Source organism: Guillardia theta, assembly GCF_000315625.1.
Source record: "Guillardia theta CCMP2712 unplaced genomic scaffold GUITHscaffold_12, whole genome shotgun sequence".
NCBI classification, from domain to species: Eukaryota; class Cryptophyceae; order Pyrenomonadales; family Geminigeraceae; genus Guillardia; species Guillardia theta.
Genome location: NW_005434662.1, coordinates 188,875 through 204,637, shown reverse-complemented (window position 1 = coordinate 204,637; position 15,763 = coordinate 188,875). Strand labels below are relative to the sequence as shown.

At 48.8% G+C, this 15,763-nt stretch overlaps 1 protein-coding gene across 1 annotated transcript; it reads left to right on the top strand.

Annotated features, from left to right (window-relative positions):
* Positions 1-2,155: 2,155 nt before the first annotated feature.
* On the top strand, positions 2,156-14,351 carry GUITHDRAFT_103005 (hypothetical protein; the record flags this gene model as incomplete). Its single annotated transcript, XM_005838007.1, has 20 exons — positions 2,156-2,335; positions 2,394-2,748; positions 2,796-3,001; positions 3,181-3,267; positions 3,315-3,404; positions 3,455-4,399; positions 4,447-6,869; positions 6,929-6,982; positions 7,026-7,283; positions 7,393-7,484; positions 8,131-8,260; positions 8,315-8,420; positions 8,601-8,654; positions 8,726-13,079; positions 13,132-13,280; positions 13,332-13,370; positions 13,422-13,613; positions 13,661-13,999; positions 14,046-14,188; positions 14,243-14,351. 20 exons carry the CDS (start codon positions 2,156-2,158, stop codon positions 14,349-14,351), a joined length of 10,305 nt encoding a protein of 3,434 aa, XP_005838064.1.
* Between the last annotated feature and the right edge of the window lie 1,412 nt (positions 14,352-15,763).

Below are 15,763 nucleotides of genomic sequence, written 5' to 3'. Positions count from 1 at the left end.
ATTGCGGTGAACAAGTTCCGATATGGAGTATGAATCAAGAAGATAGGGACTTCCCAGTTGAACAGCTTACCAAGTTTGTCGTCCTCGGCTGCTTTGACAAGAAATTCTTGTACTTTTTCACAAGAAAAGTCGAAGACGGCCTTGTCTCCATTCAAAAATATCCCTGCCGCGGCGATCTGCGCCTCCTTTCCAATGAAATCGCTCTTGAGAACATGAGATACTCGACTAAGCTGAGAGATCTTTTCGAATAGTTTCTCCGGAGCCTCCGTGATCTCAAAACAAATGTAGTGGTTCGTCCTAACCAGAACGCTTGTGAAAGGGGCAGATCCTCCCGGAGTGACTGATCTCACGTTTCTCCCTGGATCGTCTACAATGTCTTTGAATAACGTGCAGAGATATACGTCTTGATTGAAAGATAACTTGAACACATGTTGCACTTAAGATAGTAGCCTTTCCCTGGAGCAGTTCCTGAGGTCTCTGGAAGGGAGCTGTATTCGAAGCTCGGCGGCATGTTCTCAGCCTTCGGGATTACTGATTGCCAGGCTTTGTTGTAATGCTGGCGGTGCCAGATCGCCGGGCGGAATCGGGACGGGCCTGGCCGCGCCCATGTACGGTGCCACTGATCTGATGATCCACTGAGTCAACTGAGAGGGCCCTCGTCGGACAGCCGCTGGACGCTCACTGCGGCTGCCAGCCTGGCAGTGCCATAATGGCACACTGAGCGCCGGCCGGGCCGCCGGGCCGGCCCGGCACTGGCATACGGTTACAAATCATTAGAAATCTGTAACTGAACTGCAAGTGGGGGAACAGGCCGAGAGTAGGGTGGATGGTACGGTAGGGGTCTGGTCACTGCCACTTTGGTTACCGAGAGCCCCACCCCTGGTACCTACCACCCGTCCTTGTAATAGTCTCACTTTCTCAATTTAGCACCGACTATCCCTGTTGTTGGGTATTTGCATATAGGAGTGTCAGACGAAAGTATGGGTGGGGTGATATACCCCACCCATCCTCATTGCTATTCCATCACCTCTGCAGGGGTAGCAGACTAGTGTCTCTATTGGAAGGATCTTTTTGAGGCTAAAATCCTGGTTTGAAAATACAAGGGGGTCAAATTGGTGTAGGGTGGGTTGTGGGACGGAAAAGGTTCAAGAAGGGGTGAAATTGGGTAGGGTCCTATCGGAGGGGTAGAGAAGGGTAGTGGAACACTCGAGGGTTGATAACGGTTCGTAACGGTGTTGTGTTTGGTTGGGTAGGGTACAGAATGATCGGGGTACTAAATTCCAGGGAAGGGTCCAGCTCAGTTGCCTTGTATCAATTCTGATTGAAGGGTGGGTCCAATCAATGGAAAGAAGGGGTGTGTGCGGAGAAGGGGCAGGTACCCATTCGAAGGGTAGTGTTGTCGAGCCTCAATGGTCAGGTGGGTGGTATCTTGAGTCTCAAGAGGGGGGGGTAGGGTGACAGGCTGGCAGCTGCTTGCGCAGGTATGGCTGGCAATGAAAGGCGAAGCGATATCGATCATGAGCTCGAGGAAGTATTTGAGAGAATGGCAGCCTGAAGATTTTCTTGTTTTGAAGGTTTTGGACTGAAGAGTATCTTGGAGGATGCAATTCCTTTGATCCCTCTCTATTTCAGAGATGAGTAGCAAGAGGCTTGATTGGTGTGTATTAGTCTTGAAATTGCGGACACACTGCCACGCAGTCTCTTGTGAGGTATAGAGAGGCCTTGGGTAGTTTTTGGTGACCGCTGCATTTCATTTCCTGCTGTGTTGGACAAGATTGCTGCCAAGTTGTTGTGATATATTTCCGACCTGTTCAAGTATGTACTGAGTGGGGCTCATCTTTTCGTAATTAACTCTTCAGAAGTCGGATTAGGTTTGAGGAGGGGGCAGGGCACACACGTGTTTGAGTTATGTACAATAATTGTAGTGCAATCTCATTGCGAGAGGTTATGAACGGAGGAATTTCAGTGCAGTATGCTCTTAGTGAATGTGCACTAGAGAATGTGCAATGGACATTGCTGCCTGCTCTTTTTTAAAAATTATTTTGTGGTTTAGATTTGCGTTTTCAAGGTTGAAGGTTCTCACATCGTTCCTTTGGCAGGAAATGGTTGTTCCTAGGAAGGAATAGCATGGATCGGCTATAGCTCCTTTCTAACAATGAACTCCATGACTGAAGTTGTTGCAACAAGCCAGAATCGTGTCCTTCTGGACATGATAGCAGAGCTTACCAGGAATAGAAAAAGCGTTCCTGCCTCGCAAGGGCTCTATGCTCTACGAAGGAGAATTAACAATCTATCTACGAATGGTCGAAGGCTCCTGAAGCTGACCAGTGAGCAGGTATGCGTTGACTCTATGCTCAATTTCGTTTGGAATATGATGTGTTTTTCATTTTCAGGTCGTATGGCAAGATGGTTGCTTCAGCGTTAGCACTGAAGCCAAATGGGATGAAACACGTTGCGGGCGAGATATTGTCCTTTCTAACAACAACACCACTGTAACGAGAAGCAATGGTAACGAATGGGGAGGTGTACTTGGAGCTCAGTTGTATACGTCTGGAAATCATTCTTTCACATTTCATATCAACAAATGTCAAACAGACTACGTCTACATTGGAGTTGCATACGACAATGTGGACCTAAACGATAATTACAATGCTAGAAATATAGTGCTGAGAGCGGGCGATGGCTCGTTTCGTGTGTTCTCTGCATCTCAGGGTTGTTACGGTGGATTTCGTACAGGAGACAATATAAGTGAGCCGATGTTCTGTATTGATGAACTGAAACTGATTTTTTCTCAGGGGTTGAAGTCGATATGAATGACAAGGTGGTAACATTCTACAAAAATGATGTCCGATTATGTCAAGCAACGGGGATTACAGCATCGCTACGTCCATTCGTTAGTATCGGGGCCAGAGATGTTGTTATTACCATGAAGACTCAAGATCCAAAGCTGGCATTAGAAGTCTCTGAAACTCAGCCGCGGTCCCCTATGATTGACATAGCGGTTCGTACTGGACTTGAATTGATCTTCGCGATTTTGCTCAAAGAGGAGAACAAGATTATTCGTGCACGTCTATTGCGTTCTGCATTGAGTGCGTTACAATCTTTACCCCCCCTATCATTTTACTGTGAGGTTAGTATTATCTCTCACAGTTGTTTGTCTGGTGTTAAGTTTGCCATTAGGCATCTGGGCTGAAGGAAGAAGCGCTGTGTTCTGCAGCTGACTTTTTGAAGAGTATCTCTACATCGGATGTAGAAGCAGACCAGCAGGTATTCATGCATTCTGTTGACTTCAATGCGAAGTGAACCATCTTCAGGAGAGGCAAATTGCAGCCATGGTGCTTCTGGAACTAGCAGTCGCGAGGGGCTTGTTGAGTTTCACCCTTTCGATCATGGTTCATTTAATGGTGACATGACGTTCTTTTCTTTTTTGAAACTAATTCTTCTGATCGTGCAGGAGCACAATGTTATTCTTGATGCTTCCGTGTTTCCAACCCTCAGGAGGCTTGGTAACATTGACTCAATCTCAGATCCAAAGCTGCGCTCCCTTTTTTCAGAATCTCTTGGAAGCAAACAGGGAGCTAACAATGCAAGTACAATGCCGAGACAAAATGACAGTCAGAACGAATCCTCCAATGACTTGACTCCAAGTACGCAGCAAGGATCTGAGAACGACAGAGTCGTTTCGCCTGATGATAGTAACAAAGACGAAGGGAATGTCTTCCACAAGAGTCTTAAGATCAGTGGTGATGCTCAAGATGCGAGATTGATTGCAGAAGCAGCAGAGCAGGAGGTGGGGAAGGATCCAACCTGTGGAGTCTTGTACAGCGTGATAATACTTGCTCAACTTGAGCATGCTGCTAAACGACTGAAGTCAAGTAATGCTGTCCTGGCACCGTGCAGTGTTGATGCAAGTCCTCGCACTTTACGGCAGTTGCATTCTCTCATATCCAGCCATTCGTCCATTATTGATCACCTCAAAGATGCCGAAGATTGCAATGTTTGGAGTTGTTACGTGCTTCTTGCGCTTGTCCGATTGTTGGCTTTAAATCTTCGTCAGATTCAACGACATCCGAACATGTCAGAATTAGAACCAGATCTTTTGGCTTCTCTTAGGGCTTTGTTGCTCAAACTTGTTGCTGGAAGTGCCAAGACGAGTGCTGAAGGGCAGATAGCTTACACCAGCATTCAAGAAGAAGCTGTTGCTGCTCTACGTGCTGGAACTCCCGTTTTGTTCAGTGATCCGGTAGAATTGGTTGGCCTTCTTGAAATCATGCTTCCAAAGCACTGCGAGGAGAAAGCAAGTCAAACGGAAGAACAATTTCTTGTGATGCTGCTTTCATACATAGCAAAACCGCCCGTAATTTGGCGTGTACTTCAATTGGATAATTCTATTCAAACGGTAAGTTCGTCTATTCTCTATCCTTTCTATATTGATATGTTGAATAGGATGCCGATGCTGGGTCAAAGAAAGAGATTTCTGTGCACGACAGTGCTTGTTTACGGTTTTTTGAGTGTCTTCTTAACTCTACGATGCATTACCTGAAGACGTCTCTGAATAGTGGGAGGGACCCAAAAGATCCTCCAAGGACGAATGAAGTAATTCCCACAGCATGCGGAGAGGTGCTGCAAGTCGCATGGAGGTTACAACATGTTCATTGGAGTAATTTGTTAGCAAGTGAGGATTCCAAGGCCCTTGCACTTTGTTCTCAAATGGCAGTTTCGGCTTTGCAGCATGTTGTGCATGTCATCGATCTGACAAAGCGCTTCATCGAAGTCGAAAGAGGAGATTGCAATGTTGCTGTCATGATTCTGGAACAATCCGCGGTGTATAAGTTCCTTCCAGAAATTTTGGCAGGAATTAGTTCAATGCCTCCGCATGAGAAGATCCTTGCATGTCTGAACAGCTTGCTTGCTGGCCTTGATTCACTGTCCCCAAAGCTACCGGGAGTTGTATTGAATGCGTTGGACCCTGTAACACCTGCAGACCTTCGCCGACAACACGAGCTTGCAATACAAAGGCTCTCCACGCAGCAAGTCATCAAACAGCAAATCGTCAACGCTAATTTGAATAGCAACGAGGAAAGCAGAGGGGAAAATGCAGCCGACAAAGTGGACCGAGAGGTTGTTGCAATACAAGGTGCATCATATCTTCTAGTTGAACTTGATATCTCGGCCTGCAAACTCGGCTCATCCGGGCAACTGACAATCGAAGATGGGCTTGGTCATGTGCTTGCTGGTAGACTCATGGGTTCTTATGAAGGAAGCGAGAACTCGATCCTTCCGATCATTGTGCCAGGCGAAACAGCCGTCTTCAATTTTTCCCCTCGCGACTTTTTCAAATTTTCTGCTGAATCAAGCGAAAGTGAGCAAGTTGCGTATAAGGCTATTGTGACAGGTTATTTTGCGCCTTCATTTTCAGTTGAGTGCATCGAAGCACATGTCGTTCACCCTTGCAATTCAAATGAAACTTCTTCACCACTTGCACTGCCGGATACAACCATTGTTTCACAGATTTCTTTTGATCCAGAGAGTTGCTTAAAGCCTTCATCATGCGTTGCCCTCACACTTGGAGGTCATCTTCAGGTGTTTACTGGTGAAAATGATTCTTCGTCGAAACAGGTGAACGAGGCTGCAGAATTTCTACAATCTATGGACACGTCTATTACCTCATCAGAGATGTTCAAGGATCAACTGAAGAGTTGCCCTCTTCTGCCTTTCCCATCATTTCCGCTCTTAACTGTCGACCCCAATATACGGTTTGATCACGTAGATGCCAGTTCTCGATCTGAAACTGTGAACGATTCCTTGGTGGCGAAGGGTCCTGTGAATTCTCTTGCGAACGGCAAATATGGGTGGAAAGCGTTCGTATGCAGTGTCAGTGTTCCGCGTGATGCGGACGCTCATTGGATGATGGAAATTTTGCGGCTGACTGCTTGTGTAAGTGCACAGCTGTCTGGAGCTATGGTATCTGGCTTACAGGGCAGTGAAATTGAGACAACTTGCAAGAAATGGATTACGTCAGACCTTTTGCGTGGAGGACGCCTGGAAGATCTTGAGCTCGAGAATGTCACGAAGGATTTTGTTGACAAACCACTGAGGCTTCCAGGACGACCGCATCCTCTGCGTCAAAGCCCGATCCTGGACAAAGTGGAGAGTTCCGCTGCTTTGGCTATGTTGCATCATGTTGGCTTGCTCAGCCTCGTGAAACAGAATATCGACGCAGATGGAAACGTCAATATGGATGAGGAAGAGCACGTAGCAGTTCTCAGAAAGATAGCAATGGCTGCCGGTAATCTGCGCCGGTCTTTGATGCAACAGCGAGATCAGCAGTTGGCCGATCCAGAAAGGAATGTGGATAGTGAGAACAAAGAGTCACCAGCTGCTGCTACCAACAGTGTGCTGAATTATGACGCATTATGCCTTCCAGTTATGGAAAGGGCAGAGTGCCTTCTACGATTTGTCCCAGCGCTGGGAAAAAGGCAAGTAGGACAGGCATGCTCAGAATCATTGGCACACGCAGAGGAGATGAATTTGAATCATGATGATCAGACTGATGTGTCTCCAACCAAGAAGTGGCAACAGGCTGCTCTGAGGATCATTGGTAGTAACGGGGCCTCAAGCCTCGCAAACAAAGATAGTGAAATCTCAAATTCACATGATGCTGGTACATCCATCGATGTTTCAGCTCCTAGTTCATCCAGTGAAGAATTAACAGAAGACATGTCCGGTGGCAAAGCAGAGACAGAGCAGCAGAGCGGTTGGAGCTACGTCATCCCTCTTATCAGGGTTCATCGTGCGTACTGGAGAGTCAAGCAAAGAGTAAAACAGCGGGAGGACAATATCATTGATTTAGTATCGAAGTTCCTTCTGTCAGAGGTATCTGATGTGAGAGGCTCTTATTCATTCTATTCTGAACAAACTTGATCAGTTTGTACCCGGATCTATGGAACCAGTCCTTGTCGGACGAGATGAAAGGCAAGATGTACTTTTCACACCAAAAAGTTTATTGACTTTTGTTCCTGCAGAGCCAACGAGATTGAGAATGGTTTGCGGTTTCTTGCAGAAATGCTGGAGCACTTGAAAGTCCGTGTGGTTCGCGCTGAAATCTTACAAGCTCTTTTCAACTCGAATTGGAGCGTTCGCCATTACTTGAGTGATATTTCAGCCGGCAGTGCTTTGAAGATTGGAAGAGTCCGGGCACTATTTAACAAAGTCTGCCGACTTTTAGTGGATATTTTGAAGGATCCTTCCTCCAGTTGTCAATTGAAGGGATTTGCAGCAAGGTAAGGGCTATACCTTCTGAGTTCTTCGTTTTTATACCTCTCGATCTTGTTTTCACCTCTTTCCCAAAATGTTTCTATTCTGCATAGTTTCTCTGACTGTGCTTGGCAGTTCGCTGGTTATGTTGTACGAAGCGCCGGATCTTACGTACTTGAATATGATTGGTCTGCCCAACGTGCTCCGAGAGTTTGTAGATACTAATGGTGCTTCCTTGCACCTCTCAACAACTATTAACAATTCCGACTCTTGCTTTTCTGGTCCAACGATGCAATGCTCAGGCGGTATCACAATAAGGAGAATGAATTCTCCTGTTGGCAGCTTGTGGTTTGGAGTAAGTGACAAACGAACAAACTCTGCGGATCGACAAAATCGGCCAGGCCATCTCTCTACAGCCAAAGAGATGTCGTTAAGGTTGGCAGTACACCAGGGTGTATTGAGAGGGGCTGGTATAGATTCACACGGAGCTTTCACGATCGAAGGAATTATGCAAGACCCTAAAACCGTTGAATTTGAATCTTCGCACTCCGGGGGACGACGTACAACATGTGCGGTCGAAGTCGCAGGAAGAACTATGCAGGGGAAATGGACAAGAGGACCGAATTCAGGAACTTTGACACTGCACCGTACACATAGGATTCCAGTAGAACCGTCCTATTTCAGCAGAGTCAACACAAATTTTATCAGATTTGAGGGCCGTGCTGTGGTTTTCACGGGCACCAATCAAATTGGTGTAGTCCAAGCTGCGAAGCCGCTCACGAAGGAAAACTCGTATTTTGAAGTGCAAGTAAGTGAATCCAATCCTTTGAAGTGTGAAAAGCTTATTTTGGGCTTGCGATAGGTTTTGGACAGGGGAAAGGACTGCGCCATTGCTGTTGGGGTTGCTCACCGCGACTACCCACTGGATCAAATGCCGGGTTGGCGAAATGGCTCGATCGCCTATCACATGGACGATGGAAAATTGTTTTTTCAACGTGGCCAGGTGAATACTTCCAATTTCTGAGCATAGTGCATTTTGATATGTTGTTTGTGTCAGGGTTCTCGATTTGGAGACAAATGTGGTCAAGGCGATATTGTGGGGTGTGGTATTGAGCTTTCAGAGGACGGAAAGCGTGTTGCGAGTGTCTACTGGACACGCAACGGTGAATTAGCAGGGCGAGAACAGTGCGCTAGTGTCCTCCTGCTACCTCTTTATGCATCGGTTGCCTTGCATAGTGAAGGAGAAAGTGTTTTCATTTTTGAAGCACCGCCACCTCCATCGCTGACTAGTGCGATTCATGGACTTGTGAACGCTGCTGGAAACTCTGTGAGACTGGGAACAGATCGAGGATTCACTCACCTTTACTACTGCGGACAACGACAAGGAAATTCACGGGGTTCGGGATCGCAAGACTCGGTTTGTGGCCCATCAGGTGGTTCACAATGTGCTGCCTGTGAAGCTCTACAGGAATCGATCGCGAATAGAGACATGTCGGAGGCAAGCAACTTGCCCGGCGAGGATGAGAAAACAACCTACGATTCCCTCGGAGAAGGCGATTTTTATTCGTCTTTGTCTAGCAGATCTTCGCCCTCAGATGCGGAGATGAAGCAGCTTGTCGCTAGGGAGTCGGTGTGGAGACTGCTACGTATCCTACTTCTTCAGATTTCTGACAACATGACGAACCTCACAAATGGACAAATATGTGAAGCCCAACGCAGCTTGTGGGGCACTCTGCTTGCGGCAATGCAACAGCTCTCAGCACGAGTCGAGCTGAACAGTCCTGCAGTGCTTCTTGACTGTGGAAGGGCCGCTGTTGTTGGAAGTAGATGCGTGGAATCAGTGACTGCTTCAAGCTCCGGGGACCAGGTTCCAAACTTACTGTTGCCAGATATGACCTCATCTTGGACCAGCGGAACCGATGGTGAACATTGGGTGCAAATTGTTGCTAGAAATGAAGTCTGTCTCTCTCGCATGGGCGTTTACATACATCCTGATGACGGTGCAATGATGCCCCGAGAAATTCGAATACTTGCAGGGGAAAATGAGGGTTGTTTGCGTGCTATTCAGGTCGTTGAAGTTGACCCACGTGAACTGAATCAGGGTCCAAACGAAGTTGTTGTGCTGCAGGGGTCTGATGAAAACTTGAATGTCGTGCGCTTGTGCCTAACAAGCAACGGTCCGAATGTCCGTTTACGGGGGATTTCTGTCCGAGGATTTATGTTTGGAGATCCAAATGTTATTGGACGGGGCGAAATGGAAGAGGCCTGCATATTCAAACGTGTGGAAGTGTCAACCGGCAAAAGCGCAAAGAAGTTTCTAACTGATGGAAGGAACGATACTTTCTGGCAATCAGATGGCAGATCGGGCCAGCATTGGATTCGATTGCATGTAGAACCCGACGCGGTAATCACTGGCCTTTCGATTCAAGTCAGCGCCAGTGATGGCAATTATTGTCCAAGTCTAGTAGACGTATTTGTTGGAGAAGTAGCGTCCAATTTGAAGAAGATCAGAACTTGCAACCTGACACCCACAGGGAATCAGAGATGTGTTCTCCTTGACAAGGTCAACTTGATGCATCGCATTGTTCAAGTGAACATCCGTGAAAACAATGGCGGGTGTGACTGCAAAGTGAGAGGAATATTCTTAACCGGCCACTTTGCTCCTACTAAGAGGCCAGGCCTGGATGTTGGAAATACTGGGCAAGTTCTGCGCGATCTTTTGTCGACAGCATATGCCACAAGCAAAGCCAGGGTGGTTGGTATCAACCCAGTACAAAGTCGAGAGTGGATTCGTATGTTGACCAAACTGATGCAGCTACCTGTCTTTGGTGAAGCAACAAGGATTCGTGCCACCACTCTGCTCCACAAGCTTTGTGTTTCTTGGGCCAACATGGAGGGAACCTTATCTTTAGATGAGGAGCTTCAAGAGGATGTGATTCACGCAATTTTGGATACTTTGTCGCACACATCAGAGATTTGTGCATCGATGGAGCCATTGTCGCCTACTCACCTTTCTCCTCTTCCGGATTTACATTCTCTTCTTTGCAAGGTTGCCGTGGATTTGATTGCAACACCAGCATGGATGCCAATCATGCAGCCTTCGATTAAAGAGTCATTGACGTATCTCCTCGACATGTACAGCCCGAAGCAAAAAGACACGTTTGTGAAATATGACTTCATGGAGGTTTGGTGGAGCTCTAGCAACGATTATGAGGCTACAGCCCTCCAAGGCCACGAATTTTTCCGGCCTACGAGTGGGTGTAAGCCTCGTGTGGTATTATTTTCTGCAAGTGCTCCGGAGCCTATGAGAATGCTACTGAATCTCAGTGGCCTCGGAAACGACACATCTCAGTCATCATCTTTTCATATTGAGTCGTTTGATGTTGAGGTCTCTGGGAAAGAGAATGATTCTTCAAAGCCCACAGTCTCCGGGGTGTACGTATGGCTAAGGCCTCTTTCCACGCCTGGTCGCCCGCAGATGGGATCCTCGAGGTACCTGATGTTCGACTTGATCAAGAAGAGTAGAAGAGGCAGTATCGGAAGGAATGGAGGCAATGTAGGTGGAGTCATCCTTGCTCAGAGCCTGGAGCACCTCCTACAACTCATGAAAGGAGAAAACATCTCCAGTTCAGAAGCAGACATGGGATCTGGCAGTACTACCATTCCAACAGACATTCCATGGTTTGTTAGGCTAGGCAAATTGACTGACAAGGGACCTGTCTTATTGTCAACGAATTGGACTATGCTGGCGGGATGCAAAGATGCTGGGAACAATCAGTCTTCTCCGCCCGTCAATCACATCCTGCCCTCGCCAGTTCCGACTGCGCTGCCTGCAGTTTTGCTGGCAGAAGGCATTGCACAGCGAAGTCAATTGTCGGATGTCGCATGTGAATTGTTTCCGTCGCTTTTACAAGTTTTGACAGTCATCTCACAACCAGATCCATCAGAGCCAGCACGTCCGCATGGGCTCCGTGTGTTGCACTCACGGCTTGTTCGTGCCGCTTACTTGTTCTTACAAATCCCTTTGTGCATGGAAATCCTCCTCCTCGAACAGGGAGAGCCACTCAGAGACATCTTGCTTCTGCTCGCCTCGCAGGATGTCAATGCTCCCTTGGTCTTAGCGCTGGACGACTTGTTGTCCAAGTCATCATTCTTGTGCCAACGCCTTGGACCTGATGCGCATCTCCACACCCTATCTCTTCCAAGGAGCATTGTTGGTTCCCTGAGTGTTCCCCGGCTCGCCTTGTCTTGGGGTGGAAAATCAGCTGTTGAGAGTTCGATCGAGACGATAGATACTGAGCCAGTTGAAGCCAAGTCACAGAGCCAGCTCCTGACGTGGACATCACAGTCAAGAGTAATTCAGGAGAACGAGGGAGATGATGAAGAACGAAGGGTGGAGGACATGGTTGCCTGCATGTTTGCCAATGCGGCAACTGAAGAGCATCTACTGCTTCCAACAAGTCGTCGTGAGCCTGACAAGTCGAAGCCGCCATCACATACCTGGAGCAAGAAGATGAGCCGCTACCGGACTCCTCGACTGCTTACTGAAATAGCGACGACTGAAGATGCCATTGCAATTTATTACGCTCGTTTGGCATTATTGACGATACTACATGCAGCTCCTACTGGATCACTGCCATTGACTGTAGAGAATCTCGCGACAATTTTACGTCGTTTGTTTCGAACGGTCAAGCCAGACTTGTCTTCGCAGTCTTGGAGACAGAGCATGCGCAAAGTTTTGGACAATGCCCTGACTGCATCCGACGAGGAGCGACCGAATGTGAGCAAGGTCCTGGGGCTTTCAAAGCATTGCAGCTGGCTACTAACTTCGTTGTCCAACAAAGTGAACACTGAGAAGGACAGAGCAACTCAGTTGACTCCACCGCCGGTTACTCCGACTGCTGCCCCGAGCTCGTCCTTGAAGGTGATGCGTATCAGCCTTGAGAGCAGACACGGGTATGCGCCCAACACTCATCTGGCGATAAGACTGCGAGCTCATGGGGCCTCTGCATTGAGAGTCTCGCTGGATCCTCGGTGTTGTTCCAAGCGAGACCGGGACAAGCTCACTTTGTATTCCGATGCTCAACTGAAACAGCAGTTGGCGTGTTACCATGGCCCTTCTGGTGCAGGAAACTGGGCTCCGCCTCCTGATATTCAAGGAAACAGCCTTGTGGTAATATTCGAGAGCGATGGCGGCCATGGAGAATGGGGCTTTAGAATTTACATCCAACCTCTCGATGCTGAGATGAGGGCCATCTCTGTCCCGTCGTTCCTTTTTGAATCTGTTCCTGCATACTCTCAGAATCTCAGAGGAAAGCATGATGTCACACTATACGCTGACAACCCTGACATGGGTGATAGCAGTATCAAAGTGATGTTTGACAAAGAATTCTGCTCTGCTCAACCAAACTCGACTGATTCTGGAAGGCTCAAAATCATATCATCGAGAGGAAAACACTTGTTTCAGTCATCTTCTCCATGGGAAGCGATGGACATCCCAAGAGCGTCCAAGTTCACTATCGATGTCAAAGGCCCAGCAACAAATCGGCTAGTGTTTCGATTCTTTTCATCTTTACAGAGCGGTGACAGTCAAGAAGATGGGGTGGAAACGCTTTCGTTGACTCCAGAGGGCCTGAAAACAAACGGAGAAGATGGTATCAGTGCAGGAGTTGCTGACTTCGATTTCATTTGCTGGTTGATGAATGCGTTGTCATCTCCCAGCAGCGGACTACTCTGGAAGTGCAAACTGAACTCAGACGACTTGCAACGAGAGATCAAGAATCTGATTGAAGCTGGTCTCGTGGCCATTGAGCATGTTGCAGGTGTGCACGAGCAGGCCAAAGTGAACCCGTTGCATTGATTGTTGTGCTGCAGGTTCTTCACGACCGGGACTTCTTAGAAGCATCGCTTCCGCGGCTCGCGGCCTGAGGAGAGACTCTCAGGGATTGTCGGAATCAGCGCTTTCCATCGTTCGAGTGCTTCGGGAGGCAGCAATCCACCAACATGCCGTAGAGTTACCGCAGGTGTGACACTTTGCGGTTGCATGTCTGATCCCCTTAACCTTCTTGCGGTAGGTCGGGTCTCAAAGGGCACAGTTCTCTCCGGGGCTTCAGGTATGATCGTTGGGTCTGAGGAGTTGAGCTGCTTCTGACTTGGCATCTCAGGCCCTTGTGGAGGTGGTTGCTGTGCTCGACCAAGGGACTTCGATAGATCTCTCTTCCATGTCTCGCAAGGAGTTGATCAGAGCGATTGAAGCTGTAGATGGACCTCCTGGAACTGCACTTTGCAAGGCTGTTCTTGAAGGGAACGAGGAACAAGTGCGCTGGTGTCTCTGCCGAGGTGCTCGTGCTGACGCGGTAAGTTGTCAAATGATTCATTTACACCCTCCTGACGACGATCTCAGCCCTGTACCGAGCGTCTTGTCTCGTCGTTTCCCGTGCCACACTACGCAATTCACTACGCAGTTTATGCTGGGCGGGATGATTTGGTCAAGCTTTTGTTCTCTAAGCATGCAGACTTGCACAGCATAGATGGAAGTGAGAATCAGCCGCTCGCGTGGGCAGCTTCGCGTGGAATGAAATCCACAGTTGAGGTTCTCCTGCAACTTGGAGCGGACTGCAGACATCGCAACAGTGCTGGAAAGACTGCTCTTGACCTGGCGACCCAGGCACAGTCTTCCTCGGCTTCCGACGACTCTCAGCACACTGCGTTCCAGAAGCCTGACTTGAAAGGAGTCATTCAGGTCTTGCAGAAGCACGGGGCGAACTGTGTACCTTTGTCCATCCAAGGGTTGGTGCTCTGCGTGGAAGCTGGACATGGGATGCCGAGTGTTGATGGCCCCCAAGTTCTTCGAGGAATTCATCTCTATCCGATCGAACGAACCACTCGAGCAACAGAGTGGCGATGCGATGGTTGCACTTCGCAGGGTCAGGTAGATAGTTGACTTGCTGTCAAGCTAGAATTTCTTGACGTGACATCATGACAGGGAGCACGTTATCGCTCTACCGGACAAGGTTGCGACTTTGACCTCTGTCAAGCTTGTTGGGATGCTGCCTGCCGATTTCGCTGGGACGATGTTCGAGAAACGCAGCTGAGCACCGAGTCTGGTTCGCAAACCAGCCAACGAATGTATCATACCATCCAGGCTGTGGCCTCTCACGGTTACAACCCTCTACCCGAAAGCTGGCGTCATGACAACTGGCTGCCCTCTGATGCACGGTGCAAGAATGACGGCAGGTGTGGATTCCCTTACCTTCATTTGGATGGAAATTCCGTGTTGCGCACACGAAGCCCCTGCAGGTTGTTGAGCCTTGAATGGTTGTTCCCGTCCTTCTGACTGTATGTTTGTGTTGGCAGGGTGGGAACCATTTTTCTGGTGCTGCGTCTTGGATCAGAAGCTCTCGGTGTGCCGCCGCATCTCAGACATGACGTTCAGTGCATCATGGATGTTGGACCAACCAGGCTGTTGCCATGGGAGAGTAGATCGCTGAATACCACAAACACCATGAGCGACTCAGCTTCTTCTAATCGCACCAATACCTCGTTTGCCAACCCGACAAACCCGAGAGGTTCAGGCACGCCCGCTAGAACTGCAGGTAAATCCTGAAATTTTTCCTTTTGCCCTATCTGACTTGGTTCTCAAAGAAGCAACAAATTCCACGACGCGAAGCAGCAATCCAGCGGCTTCTACGACATCATCGTCAGCTGCGCCGTCCACCAGCACGCCACAACGTGCATGGACACCTTCGCGTTCTACGGCATCGTCGACTGCCACGGTGCATCCAGCGGATAGGAATGGTTCGCAGAGAAACTCCTCGAGGCGTTGCAATCCAATCATGGCTACATCGAACTCTTCAGCCGGCAACACCAGCAGTAGTCAGACAGCAGCTTCATCCCCGGTTCCGGACTCTCTCCGTACCAGTGCTGGCTCATTTTCTCCCGCCAGCCGGCGACAGCCGACTTGTGAAGAGTCGAGCACCCAGTCTGGTGCTGCCACTGAAAACGCTGCAGAAGAAACAGCCAATACTCGCAACACCCAGTCGCCTTCAAACGGGAGCGCGAGCGAGAGCGAGAGTTCTCAGCGGTTCCCTTCCGCCACCAACGAAGCCACAGACTTCGTGGAGGGCGCATTTCTGATGGCCACGACGAGTTACTCTTCTGCTGTGGGCTCGGCCTGGAGTAAGGTCTGGCGGTTGTCCGGATCCCATGAAACAGCGCAAGTGGTCGATGAGAAGGAGGGGATGACTGGCCTGTTTGATGGCACTTGGCAAGTAGTGGCCCTCCAAGCTGAGACGGCTCCCCTCGAGCATCTCCACCTCATGGGGTCTCGACGTGGAAGCAACAAATGTCGTGGCGACATTGCAGAAGTTTTGGTGTACGATCACTGCTTGAATGAAGAGGAGGTGGGGAAGGTTTTCGCTCACTTGAAGACCAAGTACTGTATTCAGAGTGCTGAAGCGGATTCTGCAAGCGAAGACAAAGTTCCAAAGGAGCTTCTCGTCAGGAG